The sequence below is a fragment of the Poeciliopsis prolifica genome, unplaced genomic scaffold (genome assembly GCF_027474105.1).
Source record: "Poeciliopsis prolifica strain line A6 unplaced genomic scaffold, Auburn_PproV2 SCAFFOLD002, whole genome shotgun sequence".
Taxonomy (NCBI): Eukaryota; Metazoa; Chordata; class Actinopteri; order Cyprinodontiformes; family Poeciliidae; genus Poeciliopsis; species Poeciliopsis prolifica.
In genome coordinates, this window is record NW_026562377.1 from 4,027,559 (window position 1) to 4,045,412 (window position 17,854).

General features: G+C 35.4%; 1 protein-coding gene across 5 annotated transcripts in view; it reads left to right on the top strand.

Annotated features, from left to right (window-relative positions):
* lrp8 (low density lipoprotein receptor-related protein 8, apolipoprotein e receptor) overlaps positions 1-17,854 on the top strand; it is a 146,922-nt gene that overhangs the window by 71,531 nt on the left and 57,537 nt on the right. For 4 of the 5 annotated variants that reach the window (XM_055045312.1, XM_055045328.1, XM_055045320.1 and 1 more), the window contains exon 4: positions 14,924-15,052. The exons of the other annotated variant lie outside the window; for it this stretch is intronic. In XM_055045312.1, coding sequence (XP_054901287.1) covers positions 14,924-15,052 — 129 coding nt within the window. The remainder of the gene's footprint in view (positions 1-14,923; positions 15,053-17,854) is intronic. 5 annotated transcript variants of the gene reach the window in all.

Here is a 17,854-nt window from a genome sequence, read left to right on the forward strand (position 1 = left end):
TGCCTTTTCTAAAAGCTTCGAGTGTGCGCACTGGCATACGTATGTGGGTAAAACTGGAGTCAATACTTGTATTTAGTATTCATCGCAAGGTCAAAATCTAATCCATTTCATCAGATCAGTATACTTGTGGTTTAGTCTCATTATATCTAATCAAGATTAGACATGGAGATCTTTTCTAAATCTTTCCAGACAGTTTGATCACCAAAGGTCTAGCATGGTATTATACATACATCATAAGGTAAAAATTTAGCAATGTTACAACAACAAGAACTGAAACTTTGCATTTGTTCACATTTGTGGCCTTTTCTCATTATTTGGCCTTATTTGGTTATTCGCTTATTTAAAGATCCCCATTAGTCTCTGTCATAGTAGAGACTATGCTTCCTTGGTTCCACGCCACAAACATTACAACAAAATCATACTTTTACAAACATTGCAAAAAAGATATAATGAGTCATTAGACTCAGGTGACTCAGATGGACCTAAAAGTTGCAGGACACCGAACATTGAGACCTGGGTCCATGTGGAAGGGTGACATTCGGCAACATTAATCAGGCCACAGCTGCAACAAACAGCACTAGCATGAATTTTATAGCAGCAGCATATATGTGCAATATTGGATCGAGTTACAATGCTCCTGGTAGAGAATATTTTTGGCAAACGGACTTAAATGATGAACAAATTACATGTATTACTATTTTTTTCATTAACTTTGTTATGCTTCAATGCCATGGAAATGCACAAAAAGAAGAGTGATGGAGTTGGTAAAATTTTTTATAAAATTGCCTGAATGTGGCTGCAGAAACCTGTACAATGTGGATAGAATTCAGAAATGGTTCAAAATGTCCTTCAGTCTTAACATCTTTATAACGGGTTCAACAATCTTTATTAAACAGTACCACGTGTTCCTTCCAGAAGCATCTGCATTGATTATTTCTGGACATTTTTTAGTTTTTGCTTTTCAGCACTTTCTTTGTGTTGAGACATTTAAATATCCTTCTCCCAGCCAACAACTGTGTGTAGCAATCTTGTTTCTGTCATTTTATGTGCTACTTGTCATCCACTTTCTGATCTAAGTTCAGTTTAAGTAATGCCTTGATGGAATTGATTGCCCAGGGCGAGAATCGATGGGCTGATCCCTGAGACTTTTGCTCGACTGCTGATTAACTATGGACCTCCAATGATGGCTCTGAAACTCACATGTACAGATGCACACACAGCTGCGCACAAACACACAGGTTGCTGTGTCGCTCTCTGTAATTACACATTGAAGGAACCTGGGGAGAGTTGTGGAAACAAAGCTCATGAAGGCGAGCAGTGGTTCATGCATGATCTTATGTCTTTGTGGCTTATTAGTTGTTGCTGTTGTATTGTCAATTCTCAAAAATAGATTATAAATATTGTGGGGCATCTGTATTTCAGAGCCAAACATTGCATATGTTTACCAATCGCCAGCACATTTCTCACAACATAATTTGTTACCAGAAAACTTTATAGCATGTCGTCATGCAAGTCTCACTTTTATTTCATATAAATAATATATGTTTTACTCAAGAGTACCACGCTGAAACTTTCTCACTACATTCACATTTTTTTTTCTTTTTACCTTTCCATCACTGAAAGCTCATGCTTGAATTGATGTGATTAGATATCAAAATACTGATATAGGTTTAGAAAAACAAGCTAACGATTTTTGTGCTTAATATGCAGACTGGTCATTTGTGAGATCAGATATCAATTTAGAAATGTTTATCAAAAGTGCTCTCTATTTTTTGCATTACAACAGAAGCTGTCAGGAAACAGTTCATGTCCTCTAATTTACATCTAGATTACATGTAATCATTCCTGTATTATTTTAACTTATTTTTTGTTTGTTTGTTTGTTTTTTTACCAGAGATGTGACTGCAAAGATTTTCTCATAAAATCTCTTATGTGTTTGGAAACAAAATGTTTCATGCTTCATTTATTTATTGATTTTATTCTTCTTATTTGATGTTTAACCATAAAAGCTTAGGAATAATGGACACTTGCCACTTTTAGTCTACCATGTATTGGACAAAGATATAACTAAACTCGTTTTATTCTGCCTTTCCGGATGCTTGAAAACTTAAGAATATGATACAAAAACCTCATCATAGAAGGCCTAAACTTTTGTGAGATGTGGAGGATATTTTATATTCACGATATAAAAGCCTTGTATCATCTCGATGACTAATATATTCCAGGTCTACTCAAGCATCTCACACTTGGAGGCATGTTGATAAAGACTGTCTTGAAAAGTCTCTAAACCCATTATGAAAGAGAATGGGAGGAAAGTATACTAGCACAAATGAGAATTTTGATGAGTATTGAAGTCAAGTAATCTCAAGTCATTGTTCACGGTTGAGAAGCATCGTCAGATAAAACTGAGAGAACAACAGTGCACGCATCCCCTACGGCTCTGCCATTACGATATCAAAGCAGCTGTGTTTTAATTGAGAAAACCGGGGATTTTAAAACATTTGGTTATTTGATATGCTTCAAACTAAACTCTGTTGCAAGGCCTTAACGTTAGCACATTTGCAATGGAAATGTTGTATTTGTACACTCAAACTTGCAGTTAAATAGTTTGAATACAATTTACATCTTAATGTGTCCTGATATGTTTTGCACATATTGATCATCTCTTATTTTTTGGTCTACTTTACAAAATACCTCAGGGTTTATTTCTTTCCAATCCAGCTGATGAAAGACATTCATCTAGAGAAACAAACTGTCAAAGCGGTGCCTCTCATCACAGCAAGACTTCTCACCCACTTGTGGTAGTCATGATTTATAGCATTCATATCCACTCATTTCCACTACCTTCATCAAGTTCTTTTCCATTATGGTAATCATAGCTTTGCTGGGGAAAAGATGAAAGAAAAAACTGTGTAGACTTGGACAGTAGAAGTAGATTGATTTTAAAGAATGTTTGCAACTTGAATTCCTCTCAAGGTTTTGTTGCTGTCTTGGAATGTGTGGAATTTTTTTAATTCCCATGTCTGAATAAAAAATGAATAAAGAAAACTTATTTACCTCTTTTTTTTTTTTAACTGATAATTCCAGGCAATTTTACACTCACATTTACCTGGATCTTCAAAGATGCCTTCTTCAAATGTCAAAATGAAGCACTAAAGCTGATATGTATTTAACAGATGGGATGAAGGTATGAAAATTAAACTGCTCTGATACTCCAGTCATTATTTGACAAGTCCAAGAGTTAGATCACCTTGAACACTAATCTTTTGGGCATTTTGCAGATGCCATAAAGCTGTGAAAAAAATTGTTCCTCAATGTTCAAAATGTTTATTTTTGGAAAAGTGTGGAACTTTGAAACAAAGATTGTTAGAACCCTGACCTCTGGAGTTCAAATGTCCATGCAGGGAGGGAACCCTGAACGCTTACTCAGTTATAACTGCAGAATGTCGCTAGTGTTGTAAAGCAGATAGCAATGACTGGATGCTGACTGTTGAACATGGTAATTGCATTTCGTATTATATCAATTACAGTGAGATGTAGTTTTAATGCAAAGCTGGAACAGAGCTACTTCTTTATTTCTCCAGTTGTGTAGTTTAAGGCCTGACGGTAAGATTACTGCAAAATGTATGTCTGCAGTTCCCAGCCTTCTGAACTACAAGTTGTCTCATTGTGCACATAATCGTTACAATTACGTATGAAAGATGTAGTTTTTGTGCATGTTCTAATAGAGTATTTTGTGCTGGTGAGCGCTCCTATTTTCTCAGGCGTCTGCAGAAATAGCAGCCCATTAGTACCTTTATGTTAATCTGACAACTCAGCTGTGCTATGAGCATTGTGTAAGAACATTTTGACCAGCTTGCATGTTTTACACCCTTAAAATGTGAATTTAAATTATTTGTAGTGATAGAACTTTTGTAATCTCTTTAAGAAAGTTATTAAAGCAAGTGTATGATAAAAAGTCTTTCTGCATCAGCTTTCCTGAATAGATGCTCATATTAATTTCTTTCCACTTTCTTCTTGGTGGGCTACAAGCACAATTTGTGAGGCTCCTTTACTTTCTAACACATGGGCCATTTATAAAATATTGCGAAAGTGTTGTCTTTAAATTTGCAAATGCAATGAAGGTTAATTTTGATAGCATTTAAAATGAACTAAAACTAAGCTTAGTAAAAAGATATGACGAGCAATTAATTAACAGTTACTATTCATTTTGTGTACTAAATTTTCTGAAGTTTGATATCAAAAAGCTATACCATTTATTAACGAATGACAGTGTCCACCTGTTCACCTCTTCTCGCCATTTGTGTACTGAATACATTTCCATGTAATGTAACACAAATGTGTGACTCATGTTGTGGAAAGAATTATGAGTCACAGAGGAATATAGAGAAATTATTTTCATGTCTCCTGTTTGTCAGCAGTTCCTTTTTGTCCAAGGGTTTAGTCTGTTACTACTGCAAAGTCAGCTCTCTGATGTTGAGACTTGAACTTCCTTCCCTCCCACTTCCTCTCCTCTACATCGGTTCCACCTGCTCCAGAATGGAGAAGTGGCTGTGGATTTGCCCGGCCGTTCTGAGACTACAGGCAGGTCAGCCTAATGCAGCACGGTGGCAGGAGGTTGTGCTCGTTAATTATTCTAGAATACGAGCGGAAAGGTTTCACTGAGTTGCATTGTCGGACAGCTTCAATTTCATGCTTGAGGCGGCCTCAGGCCTGGCCATAATTCCCCAGGTGGCCTGTCTCTTGTTCTCCCTACCTGTACATGTCTTCCTTGCACTTATGGCTTGGAAGAAAGTCAGTGACCTTGGCATCAAAAGACACTAATAAATACAAATAAACTCATTTTAGAAATGGATATAAAATTCATAGGCTCCCATGAAAGTTGCAAGTGTTTAATAAATCATTCTAGTTTTTTTTTTTTTTTTTTTTTTTTTTTTATGCACTTTTCATTAGTTCCATCAGTATTTTGTGGAAAGAGCTAAAAAATTGTTTGCAAGCAAGTTGGCATTTAAACCTGACTTGGCAGCGGTGGCCAAACTCTAGCAAACCATTGTGAGAAGCTTTACAAGGTGCACAAAACACATTTGACTGAAGTCACACGACTGAAAGGAAAATTCTACCAAATTATGTGGACTTCTGAATTTGGAGAAAAATTCTTAAACCTTTTTAGTCTGGCATTTAGCAAAGCAAAAATAATTATACTAAACCCAATTTACCTAAAACAGGAACATAAAGGTTTGGTTGTATCAGAGCAAGATAAGAATGAAAAAAAATGGCTGTGTATTTTTTTATAAATTCTTCAATATGTTCTTCATATATTGGAATTTTTGTTGCTGAATTACAAATGTTAGAGAAAAATATACTTTTTTAAATCTTTTTGAATTATCTCTTTTGTCCTGGACTTGAATTTAGAGCTCTTTAAGTTTAAAGTTCAAACCTAACTGTATGTGTTGCAAAACAGAAGCCTGATGATATTTTTTTCCCTGCTGGTTTTTGCCCCAACAATCTCATCAGTTTCCATGTGACTCATTTCATTCTGAGGATATTTGTCGACCAATTTGTTTCCTACTATCCATTTACAGTTACATTGGAGATAAAACGGGTAATTTCCTATGGGATCTCTGGTGTCGCGCTGTATTTCTTCCCCAGTGGCTCTGTCAGACACAAAGTCTAGACATCGCTAATGGTTCCAAGCTCATTCTTTCTGCACATAATTTAGATTGGGAGAAAATGGTGAGAAGAAATTGAGGGAGGCAACAGCATCCAATTTTAGCCACATCCACTGAAAGAGGATGATCTTGCCAAATCTTAAGATCCAGAAGCAGTTTTATTCTGTCAATCTGTTTATTCAGAGACATGTGAATGTCATGTAAAAATTGTGCTTTTCAGAAGCAGAATGTTTTTTCTAGTAGGGCTTGATATTTTTGGTGCATACTTCTTTTCTGTTCTCGTAAACAAAGCATGCATGTCACTCTGCCACATTGCTTCATGCCTCCACACAGAACACTCAGAAAATAACCTGTTGATAGAAGTTTTGGTAACATTTCATTTGATGGGTTGTGAATAAAACTGTCATGACACTGTCATAAACATGACATTACTGATTAAACTTTAGCTTTAATAACATAAAGCTACATCATGTTTTAAAGTGTAATCAGTAATACTTATTCACAACCCATCAAATAAAGTGTTTTTTCACCATGCTCGGCTGGTTGTATATTCATAGCTCCTTTTCAAAACTTGACTTTGGACTTTTGACTCTTTTGTTGTCGTAGATATGGTGTTAGAGTTTCTGTTAAAGCAACTTCCTATGATTACTTTTTTTTATTCAATTTCTTTAACATTGTGCTTCTTATTTCCAAGCGCTCTACTTCCTCCCCTTCATTGTTTTCCTGTCCACTTTAACTTGACTTTGATCTCTCTGTCTTCAACATACTTTGCGTCTGCTGCCACAGGTCTCCAATAATTGGAGATCAGAATTCTAATCAAAGCCAATAATAAACGTTAACCTTCGTTTAAGTTGTGGCTTGATATACGAAGGACATCACATTGGAGGTTATGATGTGGTTGATTTCAAACAAAGACTGAGTGTGCCAGATTTTGTCTCAAATATAATGTCACTTTCATTTATTTTCAATCCAATTTGCTAACAAGCTAAATCAAACGTTAGTTTTAAAAGCCAGTTATAAATTTAAACTTTAAGTCTACTTCTTACAACTAACTTTGGTTTCAATTAAATCTTATGCTCCAGTTGGTGTACACTATTGGGATTTGTGAACAAATGTGTTTGAACATAAACGTGCCATTTTTATTTATTTATTTTCTTACAGCTACCCAAACACACTTTCTCATGCATATAAAATTGCATGTAACCATTGCAACACTTACAGTTCTTTGAACACATTTGAGCTCATGCATACACTAATTAAGCAACTGGATGTGCAAATCCACACGTGCTCACAGCTATTCTGTCACCAATTTACTCAAGTGAAGAAATCATGTCAATGATGTGTGCTTGATAGAGCATGCTTTGTTCTTTTTAGCCTGTTCTAACACAGTGAACTGACAGTGAACCTACAATGAGATGTCATTTGGATAGATTAACCGGTTTTATTTATTTCACTGAGCCTTGTGACAAAAGAAGACATTACAGGAATGTCTATGTGGAGAAAACAGGTTTTAGCCGCAGTTTTTTTCCAATATAATTTTGCCAACACAGTTTTTGCCTAACCAGTTTTTGCCTAAAAGATACTTTTACTTAACATTACTTTATTATTCACAATACTTTAATTTAAACATGTAAAGTGCATATATTTACATTTAATGAATACTGTATCCTTATAGAATTTAGAGGCTTTTGAAGCCCTATATGCTAATCAATAAATTTACAAAAAATTGACATTTGTTGGTGGCATTAGCAAGTGGGCATCACAGAAATTTGCTGTTATACAGGGCTCAAAAATAACTTAAAATAAAATACTTCACTTACAAAGAACCAGGTTATTATTGAGCTCTGTCTTAACACTATGATGAACATTTCTGATGATCTCTTATTTGGACACAGTATATGAGTAGAAATTGCTAATAAAAATAAAAATATTGCACTTAACAAATTAAGATTACGTGACTATCAATGACATGATTCACTTATAGTTATGTTCATTAATTCATTGGAAAGTAACAGAAATGTACATAATTTACTTTTCATAGTGTTATTTCTAAAACTGTTCACCCACAGTACCTACCTGTTATTGACTGAACTTCAAATCCAAAAACATAGCTTTTCTAAGCAGATTATTGTGCATTTTGTACTATTATGATTGCTTTGGGATATATATATTTCTTTTATCTATTATTTAATATAAAGGATAGTTATCTGAAAGTTCCCAATCTAGTTTCATGAATTTGGCCCTGTGGATATGAAAAGGTCTTGTTTGATCAGATTACAACCCAAAATCTCCGCAGCCTGGAGTATATTCATCTTGTCCTCGTTTCCCCTGTTATAAATATTCACCACTGTGTGACCACCTGATCTCATTCTTCATTCCTAAGTTACTTTCCCTGGCCTTGTTTTGTCGTTACTGCTGCAGATACTAGTCCTACTTTGTCACCAGTAGAGTTTGTACCTCAATATGCTACTACTGGTGCAACACAAGAAAGATGCACACTGATTTCACGTGTTACTTTATCTCCGATTTATAATTCACTATCGCTCTGTGTTTTGATTGAACAGTATATGTTACAAAATGATGGAGTTTGATTGAATGCGGCAGTATACAGAAAACAGGAATGAAACTGTGCAAGAATACTTTGCAACAGGTTCAACATGGGTTATTGGTTTTAAAAGCTTTCAGAAAAACATATTTATTTTGTGATTTCAACATTCTGAGCCTCTGCCTTGTGATGAATAGACTCATCAGCTTGTGTGTCACTTGGCAGAAAGCATGAATGTTTATTTTCTAGATTATAAGTTATACAATAATCTTTCCTCCTATTTTAAATTGGGAAAATGTGTAGTTTGGGACATCCATATGCTCAAAGTAACATTTTTAAATGTATATCAAATTCATTCCAAAATATGTGTAGTTCTAGTTGCAGTACACAGTAATACACAGTTTTGCATTAAGGTGTGTATGGCATTTAACCCACATGTAACAAACAGAATCATAATTCTATGACTGACGAGTTCTATCAAAACCAAGAAAGGCAGGTGAATAACAGTTCTTTACATAAAATCCTTCCCCATATTGACTTTGGTAACTGACAACTGATATGAAGCTGTGAGACTGTGTCGTGTTAATTTCACTAATGTTGCATAAATCTGATTGGAAGGACATTTTCTATTACTCTTCCTTACACCAGACTGAACCAATATGAAGGGCAAGTACATAGCTGCTCATAGTCAAACAAAGCCTCTGCCCTGTTTTTACTGCAAACAATAAAAGCTTATTGTTCTCAAGCAGCCACTTACCAATTTATAGAGCCACCTCTCAACTGAAAATTCAGCTTAATTATCCTATTTCACACACGATCAGCTCTTATGAATCCCCTGTAAGTCAGACTTAATTGATGATCTGTCAAACTTGTGCAAGCGATAAGGGCATTTACTCTCACTTGAAAAAATCAGAAATAAATGGTTACAACAGGCCTTTTTTGAGTTAATGTATTTTTATTTAGATATTCCCAAATGTCTTTTGTAGAAAAATGTTTTTTTTTTTTTTTTTTTTTAACAAGTAGCATAATAAAAAATGATGCTCTGTACCCTTTTATACCAAAGAAACTGTGGGTGTGTCCCATGTGACTCACTTTCTCTTTTAAACTGTTTGCAGGGCCAATTGATATTCACAACATTGCAGAGTATTTGGAAAATCTTAATGTTCCACCGACACAGTGAGAAAGAGCGTAGGTATTTTGCATAAAAAGACATTAAAGAGAGAAACCTCATCAATCAGTGTAGTGCTGCTAGCAATGCAGTTGAAAATTTATTGTATCTTTAAACGTAGTGGTACAAAGAGTTCTCCACATTGACATCATAAAACTATAATCCTCATTGCCAATCTATTCTACACTGTCTGCAGTCCATATTCATCATGTGTCGTACTGTCACCTACCATTGTGTGTTGATTCTGACATGTTTCCTTGTGACAAAATGGGGACTTATAGCTGAATTAGTTTCGTAAACACACCTCATCATTAATGAATTATCTTAGCAGAAACATCCAGCGCTTTGAACCCTCCTAATCAATCACTTGGGAGGATAGCTAGATGGTAACCAAGCACTTTGATAGAGAAGGCAGTTGTGTGCAACAATGCTTCGATCCCTCCCTCCTTTTGAGGGAAATTTAAGAAAGTAGTTAATCAAAAGTTCATTAGCATAGAGCGCCTTGCTCAGTCCACCCCTATACCCTGCTATAATAGACACTTAGGCAGTCTGTGTGAGGTGAATTATAAGTGTGCTCCCATTTCCACTTGTGTGTGTTCAGCTGAATTAAAAACCAGCATCATACACCATGTGGCTAATGAGTTTTTGTTTTTCTTTTGACCTCAAGACGAACATCAGCTTAGATTCCAATGTGCCATTTTGAAAAGACCAAAAAACAAGAATGTGGCTTAGGGGTATTGGAAATGGAAAGGATTAATAATTATTTATATTTGCAGTATTTCAGAAAACAAATTTTTCTTTACTGCACATTGTTGCAATGGTCTGCTACCTTTACACTCCAAAGAGCCAATTTTGCTCCGTGAACAACTACATCGAACTCATTTAAACCTGCAAAAGTTGCATGGCTTTTTGAAATATGACAACTTATAATTTTTGATAAATATTTACAGTAGAAAATGTGTCATTTTTTTAAATAACCAGGACGGCATTTCTAAAATAAAGAAAATCACAAAACATTTGCAAAATTACCTTTTCTTTTACAAGGGGTTATGATATTTGTGAAAAATGCTGGAAAAAAGTACCTGGTCTTCAACCTCAGACTTAAAAAATGGTGCTGGTATTTTCTCTTTTTTTGTTGTTTTTGTGGAGATTTATAGCAACTATTCCATAAACTCTGGGTTACTTTTAATAGCCATATTTGTTTTGAAATATATATAAAATATATATTTACTGTATGCCGCAGAAATAGAAGTGCAAAAAAGGTCGGAATCACCTAAATGGATTCGCTTGCTTCGTTTGCCCTGATGTCTCCTGTACATAGTCACTGTCTGCTCGCTGCTCTGACACTGTTTTACACTCGTTCAATAACGGATACATCCACGTGAGAGCTGCTGTGTTAAACAAACACATCTTACAGCTCACTGCCAAGCTGCTTCACTGATACGTGGATTGTATCGGTGATGCCACTCAGTGACCAAACTGAGTGGCATTTTAGACATCAGCATTTGTCTCTCTTTTTCTCTCAACTGCTTAATGCCTCTGATTGGCTAATTGTTGTGTTTGCATTCTACCACCACACTTTATGTTGTGTGTGTACACTTTGTTTTGTATTACTGTCCACAAATAGCATCGGTTAGTCCATATTCTCTGATTTAACAGCAAACAGCTGAACAGACTTTCAAGTAGTTATAGATAAGTGCCTAAATGTTTATTAGCAGGGAACTTGAATTGTCCTTTTTTCCAGAGTATTACAGTCCTTGGCATGAAAATCATTTAATTTATTTAGTCATAATCAGTGTCAGCAGAACTCTCTCTGTTTTCTCACTCATCTGTATTCTGCTGTTTGACAGGCAGCTCTTCTGTGACTGTCCCTTCCAGACACCCAGGGCCGAGGGCCAGTCAGACAAATTACTTCCTTTTAACTCAGCTGTCAGTCAGATATTTAGTGGATCCCCCAAAGGATGTTTTTTCATTGTGAGAACTTGTAAAAGACTAATACAGTATTGCACAGAAGGCGTTAGGCTACACTTCTATGGAACACTTGTGAATAGATTCAGAACACAGTGATAAGAGAGTGAGAAAGAATGCCATTGCTACAAATAGAGATTAGGTTTATAGAAATAAATTGGGTTATTTTATTTGGTGAAAATTAGTCTTTTCATATATTAGGAAATTAGACCCCATCAAAGTTTGCTCTCATCTGAATCGTAAGCAGCGCTTCGAGTCAAGTGTAAATTGCACCATTTAAGAAATAAAGAATTTTGAAATTGCATGTTTTGCTACAATGTATGTCTTGAATACTCTTGTGTGATTCATCTTCCATATTTCATTCTCCTTGCTTCATAATCAGCTTTCTTTTTCAAGTCTGACAAATAAAGAACACCTGATTTCCGTTCTGCTTTGCACTTCCCGAAGACAATGATTAATAGCACAAGATCAACCACTTAACGTTTAAAAACAGTGATTTGTATGTTTATTTTATTATCATTATGCAACTTTTTAAGGCAAGAACAGGGTGTGTAGGTTTTAACGTATTATGGGTTTTCTCCAGTCCAGACATGGTGAACATTTTACATACAAATGCAAATGTATACATACAATCAGTATTATTTGGATAAAATTGCCTTTCACAATTTTCAGCAAAGTAACTGTGGTGTTTGTCATTGAAAACAAGGCAAGTTTATTATTTTAAGCACCAAATATACTTCAGTATGCAGTTTCACAGTGAAAACCGTCTCAGTAAAACACCAGACGCTAATATCTCCAGTCTTCCTTATTGGGCTACATTGTGCTACTTCTAAACTTACCTAGAATTACACATGTCTGCAAGTTCTTGGTTGGTCATAGTCTAGTTGAGAACACATATTCTTTCTTTACTCTCCTTTAGAGTCAAAGACTCTTTGTTGGAAACTTTCAAATATTAATATAACCACAGCTCTCTGTTCATGGTGTTCTTCAGTTTCAGTCATGGCTTTTCCCCTGGATGGGGCAAAATGTAATGAACCAAGTTGTTGCCTTGGTCTCGCATAGTGAAATTGGTGAAGTATTCTTTATTGAAGATTACATGATGTTTTGATTGCCTTTGTAAAAATGTGATATCAAATTGTAATGGGCTTTCTCACCAAAAATATTTTTGATGTATTGAATCTTGACCTTGCAATCTGCCAGGGTTTGTAGGTTTAGGACGGTCACAGTGTATTTTCCTTAAAAAGCAATTGCTGAAAAAGTTAGACTTTGAGCAAAGACGTAGACAGCAAGATGGCAATATGACACAGGAATTGCAGGTGAGGAAAATGTGGTGATTGAAAACAGCAGAGAAAGAGAACACACCTTTATCCAGCAGTCATTGGGCGACAGGCAATATATACCAAGACAAATAATCACACACTCACTCTTCAGGGCAATTTAGAGAAACTCCATGAAGAAAGACCCCTCACTGGGATACCAACCCACAACCTTCTTGCTACAAGCCAACAGTGATACATCCTGTGAGACACAATTATTTAGCATATTTACAATTTCCCTTCCAGTTGTGCAGTTATTTCTTCAGTTATATAAATGTACTATTTCTAAGTGGATGGCCTGACGACTGATATTTTTTTCTGAATTTAAAGTATCTCCATTGCTATCTCCTTGCCAAAACTCTAATGGCTAAATGCCAGACTGGCTTCAAAACAGAAACAGCAACCAATTAGTAATGTTTTTGTGGCTCAAAGCACTTATTTTATATGGTTTCTGGCCTTTATGTACTAAATTATTTTTATATAAGTACCTTCACATTAGGTAGTTGAGCTGCTTTGAGCTGATATGTATATGAATGCACTTTCAAATTCTCATTGTCACTGCAGGAATTACCAAACATGATCTGGCACTTATGTTATATATTTTGGGCAATGATTTTCTGAAGGATTTTACATGACCATGGCTAAATCAAATTTGTTTTAAGGGAAAAATGGATAGAATAGTTTCTCATTCATTATAAGGAAGAAAGAAAGAGGGAAGGGAAGGGAAAACCCAAAACTAATGTAAACTAAGTAGGAAAAGCAGATAAATAGGGTCTTCAGACCCATTCAATAAATTAGAAGATTATTGAAAAATCCATTTATTTCAGGAACTGTATCACAAGTGAAACACATTATGTAGATTAATTACACACAGATGGATGTTTGAAAGCCTTTTCTGTAAATTATGATAATTTTACTCTTGCAGTTAATGGAAATGTGCTTTTTTTTTTAAAAAAAAATTGAATATCACATTAGACCAATAAAACATTAGAGATGTTGCAACACAGAGATGTTGACTTATTGAAAAGTATGTTGAATACCTAATTAAAGGTTAATTTTCAAGAGTTGCAATTGTGCCCCATCAGGATGCATTGTCTATTTACTCAATATGAGTCTAGTTTCTGAACCCCAAAACCAGAACAGTTGAAAACTAAATTGCATTCAGTTGTCAGCTGATGCTACAGAAAACTCAGCAAAGCTCAAACCTTCTTTTACGACAAAAAGCATTTGAGTGGTATGAGATGAAAAACGCTGGTGAAAATCAAAATGAGAAAGAAGAAGTATGAGATGAATAAAAAAGGAATGAGTCTGGAATGGGCAAATCCCAGAGGTGCTATTGATCTGTGGCTGCAACACACACAAACACACAAACCGTGCTGCCAGGAAGCACGCCGGTGGTCAAATATGTATAATTGATGGAGTTGGGTTTGACACAGCCGTGTAATGTGATCTGGGGCTGGAGTCTCTTTGGTGTTATGCTGGGTGTGTGTGTGATTGTGTGTGTGTGTGCCTGTTTGAAAGGAGAAAGGACAGGTATTTGTTGTGGGGACTCGTTGAAAATTTGATGTGTAAGAATGCTGTATTTTTCATTTTTACCAGCCCCCATGGAGGAACAATGGCTTGTACAGTAATGGGCTTTTACCATAGGGGCCTTTGTTCTCGCTTACATGCACAGAGAGACCTGTTGACAAGCTGTGAGATACTTGAATTTAATTTTTACACATTTTCATTAGAAAAACAAATGCAGCCAATACAATATTTTTTACCACTTGTATACACATCTGCATTTTTTAATTCTTTTAGTCGCCATTTTTATTTTTGACTATTTGTGCCTGGTTTTCAGCTGTGTGTTTACAAGGAATTTATTAGGTTGTTGATGGTGAAGAATTCGTTACCATTTCATTCCCAGCTACATTTACACACAGTAGTGCTTGTTTTTTCTTCAGCATTTCTTTTTTATCTGTGTGCATTTATGTATTTCACAGCTTTGTGCCTGCCCTGACAGTGTTCTTCTTTGTTCCTCTGTCTAGTTAAATTGCAGGCCTTTGAGAAGAAATCGATTTGAGCAACAAGATAACTAAGTTATCAAACTGTTTCATTGACTGGCTGTCCCTTTTTTCTCCATTTCTCGTCCCATTTTTGCCTTCCCTGTCTTTTTTTCTCTATTCCCATTTTCCCCTCCTTTCTGCCATGTTTCCCTTCTCTGTCATTCCCTCTGTCTTCATTCTTTTGCTTTCCTGCCCCTCTCTCGCAACAGGCCGACAGACTTGTCCTCCAGAGAAGTTTGATTGTGGAGGGGTAGCCAGCAAATGTGTTTCTTTATCGTGGCGATGTGACGGAGAGAGGGACTGTGAAAGTGGAGCAGATGAGGAGGAGTGTCCTGCAGGTGAGTCTGTGATGAGTATTTCGAATGTCGCGAACACGACAAAAGATCTGAAGTGTCCATAGCTCCAAAGTGAATTTCACATTTACACTCTTCAGTTGCTTCAAGTACATTTTGAATTTAGGGAATGAAACTGCATTTATTACATTGCTAACAATCAATATTTCCACAGGACAGGCACAACCTGCATTATTAAATCAGCTTGGACATTTGAATTTGCTATCAGTCAGCTGCAGCTTCTAAAAAGCATAAACAAGACTCAAAAATAATTTGAGTAAGAAGATGAGACATTTAAATTAAACTTGAAGCATTTGCTCAGCCACTGACATTGAATTTGCCTATCCAAATTACTTTGAAATATATTTATAAGGAGGAACTTTAGTCAGAGATGATTCTGAACAGTGCTGACTTCGATACTGCATGACATCTCCTGTTGTTCTACATTGTTCATCTGAACTTTGAAAACTCAGCTGTGCAGGATGACACATTAATTTATGAATGGCCAGAGGCAGCTTAATCTTCAGATTTAACACTTTCAAATTCTGCTTCTCGAATTCTTAGTATGAATTCTAGATTGCTGCTCCAAACGTTGCTCAAATTAGCGAGTAATAGACATTCATTCATTTGAATTAATATAATGTTGGACAATTACAAGTGTATTAGAATATTAGATGCATTGTTTTTTGTATTATAGCAGCTTTGCTCATTTTCACCTCCTGCCCATACCAGGCTTTTGAATAATAAAAAAAGTGAGTAAAAAAGAGGATGAAAATAAGAGAAGTACAAACTGCAAAGAAGAAAGTAACTCAATCTTATCCTGCTTTTTCCCATGTCATCCATGTTTTTCTCTTTTCACAATTTATTAAAAAAGTTTATCTCTTTACTTTCTTTGGACCAGCACTTTTTTCCCGTTCTATCTGATAGAGAGTTCAAACATAGACTTCATGTTCTTTCTGTTGCCTTTCATCTCTGACCTATGTTAGCTTCTGACCATTATTGTAGGCTGGTTAATAGAGCTGTTTAAAATTTCATAGAATTCTCAATGATAATTGATTTTGTGCTTCATGTGGTTTGACTGTATATGAAGTGTTATGGCACTCCTGCTGGTATAATAACCTGCCAGCATCATCTTTTGATCTATCATTTAGAGATGTAGGAATGAGTATTAATATTAATATTAATGTGCGTAGAAGGCTTGCGTTAACTGAAGGTTGACTGCAGAGGCCACAAAGAGCTAAATTGGACTGTGAAGTGGTAGTTCTTGAGCTGAAATGTTCAGGGTTTAACTCCCCATCCTTACCTGTACTGAAGTCTTGAGGCCACATATTGAATCAGACAATACCCTGGATAGGATTATCCATATTTGCATTTGGTCTTGATAAGTAGAAAGTAAATCCTCTTTAATCCCTCTGGGAATATATGACTAGGGTTAGGCAGATTTATCATTATTGATATGAATCAAGCAAAGAGTAACAATTATTAGATTTGTGAGGTTCTTTGTTCCAGAAATTTGAAATGTGGTCCCATTTGATGGTTAATATCAAAATATGTTATTAGACATAGAGGGAGGAACAGTGTTAGCTACGAGAAAGAAAAGGACAAATAGGTTACATTGTTACATAATCTCATGTTTTCTTAAAATTTGGCTGCCCTAGTGGTAATTATTTGAGTGAACTTGTACTTAAGTTTTCACAAATGTTTGAAATTAGATCTAAATAGTGATAATTTGATATACATTTCATAATTCTCCTACATCTTAGTTATAATCAGATGCATTTGTGCAACACATATTTCTTTGGTTGTACAGTATAACTACGACTGATAACGCCAGCGTATGTTCAGAAGGCGATACCTGTTGCTAAAAAAAGGTATTGTGCCACTTCTTGTTGACAAAGCACATGGTGGACTACCAATAGCAATGCCACCAGGTGCTTTGTCAACAAGAAGTGTCACAATAGTTTCTTATTAATTCTGTTTCAAAATCCAGTTGTACTCTCATTCTGTGAATCAATAGTTAAGTCAAACCTTTTGATCCGCCAATCTTTTCTGTTAGATGTTTAAGATCAAAAACATTCTTATGTACTCACTCAGGCACGCATTATGCATATTAGAACATGTTTTCACTGGGTTGCATACATATATATTTTTAAGAATTCAAGTTGAATATTCTACCAATGTTATCTGGGGATTTTAAACTGCCCAAGTTTTCTTTCTCTTAAAGTGAAAAGAAACAAATCAAAGATTTTAAAATATTGAAAACAAAGTTCCTCCAGTTATTTTTCTGCAGATCATACAACAAGATTTTACAGGGTATTGTTCTCCATTAGCTATTAAAATGTAGAAGATGTTTGCATTTATCTCATATGAATTGTGATGGCTTAAAATGCAAAGTCCAATTAGTTTACAGACATTTATTAACCTGAGATACAATACAGTAAAGTCCAGCTGATTTATCTATTTGATTTTTTTAGCAGGTAGAGAACTGGTAATACTCAATGAATCTGTATGTTATTTTTACACACTAATTAATGCCGATATTGTAATATTTTTGAAGGATAATGTCTTGTTTAGTTGTGTAAACCAGTTAGCATCTTGAAAATGTTTCTTTAAATCTTAAAATGTTTTTTTTTAAATTGAAAGTTCAGCGCTCAGTGTTCATAAACAAAGTTCTGAATGAGCCACGAGCATGAATCCATTCATTCGCTGTTGATGTAAATTTGTTATTATAAAAACAAATTTCCAAAGCTTTCATTTAACCACTAATTCTTACAACCCCCGTCCTCCGATTCCCTCTCCTTTGCTCCT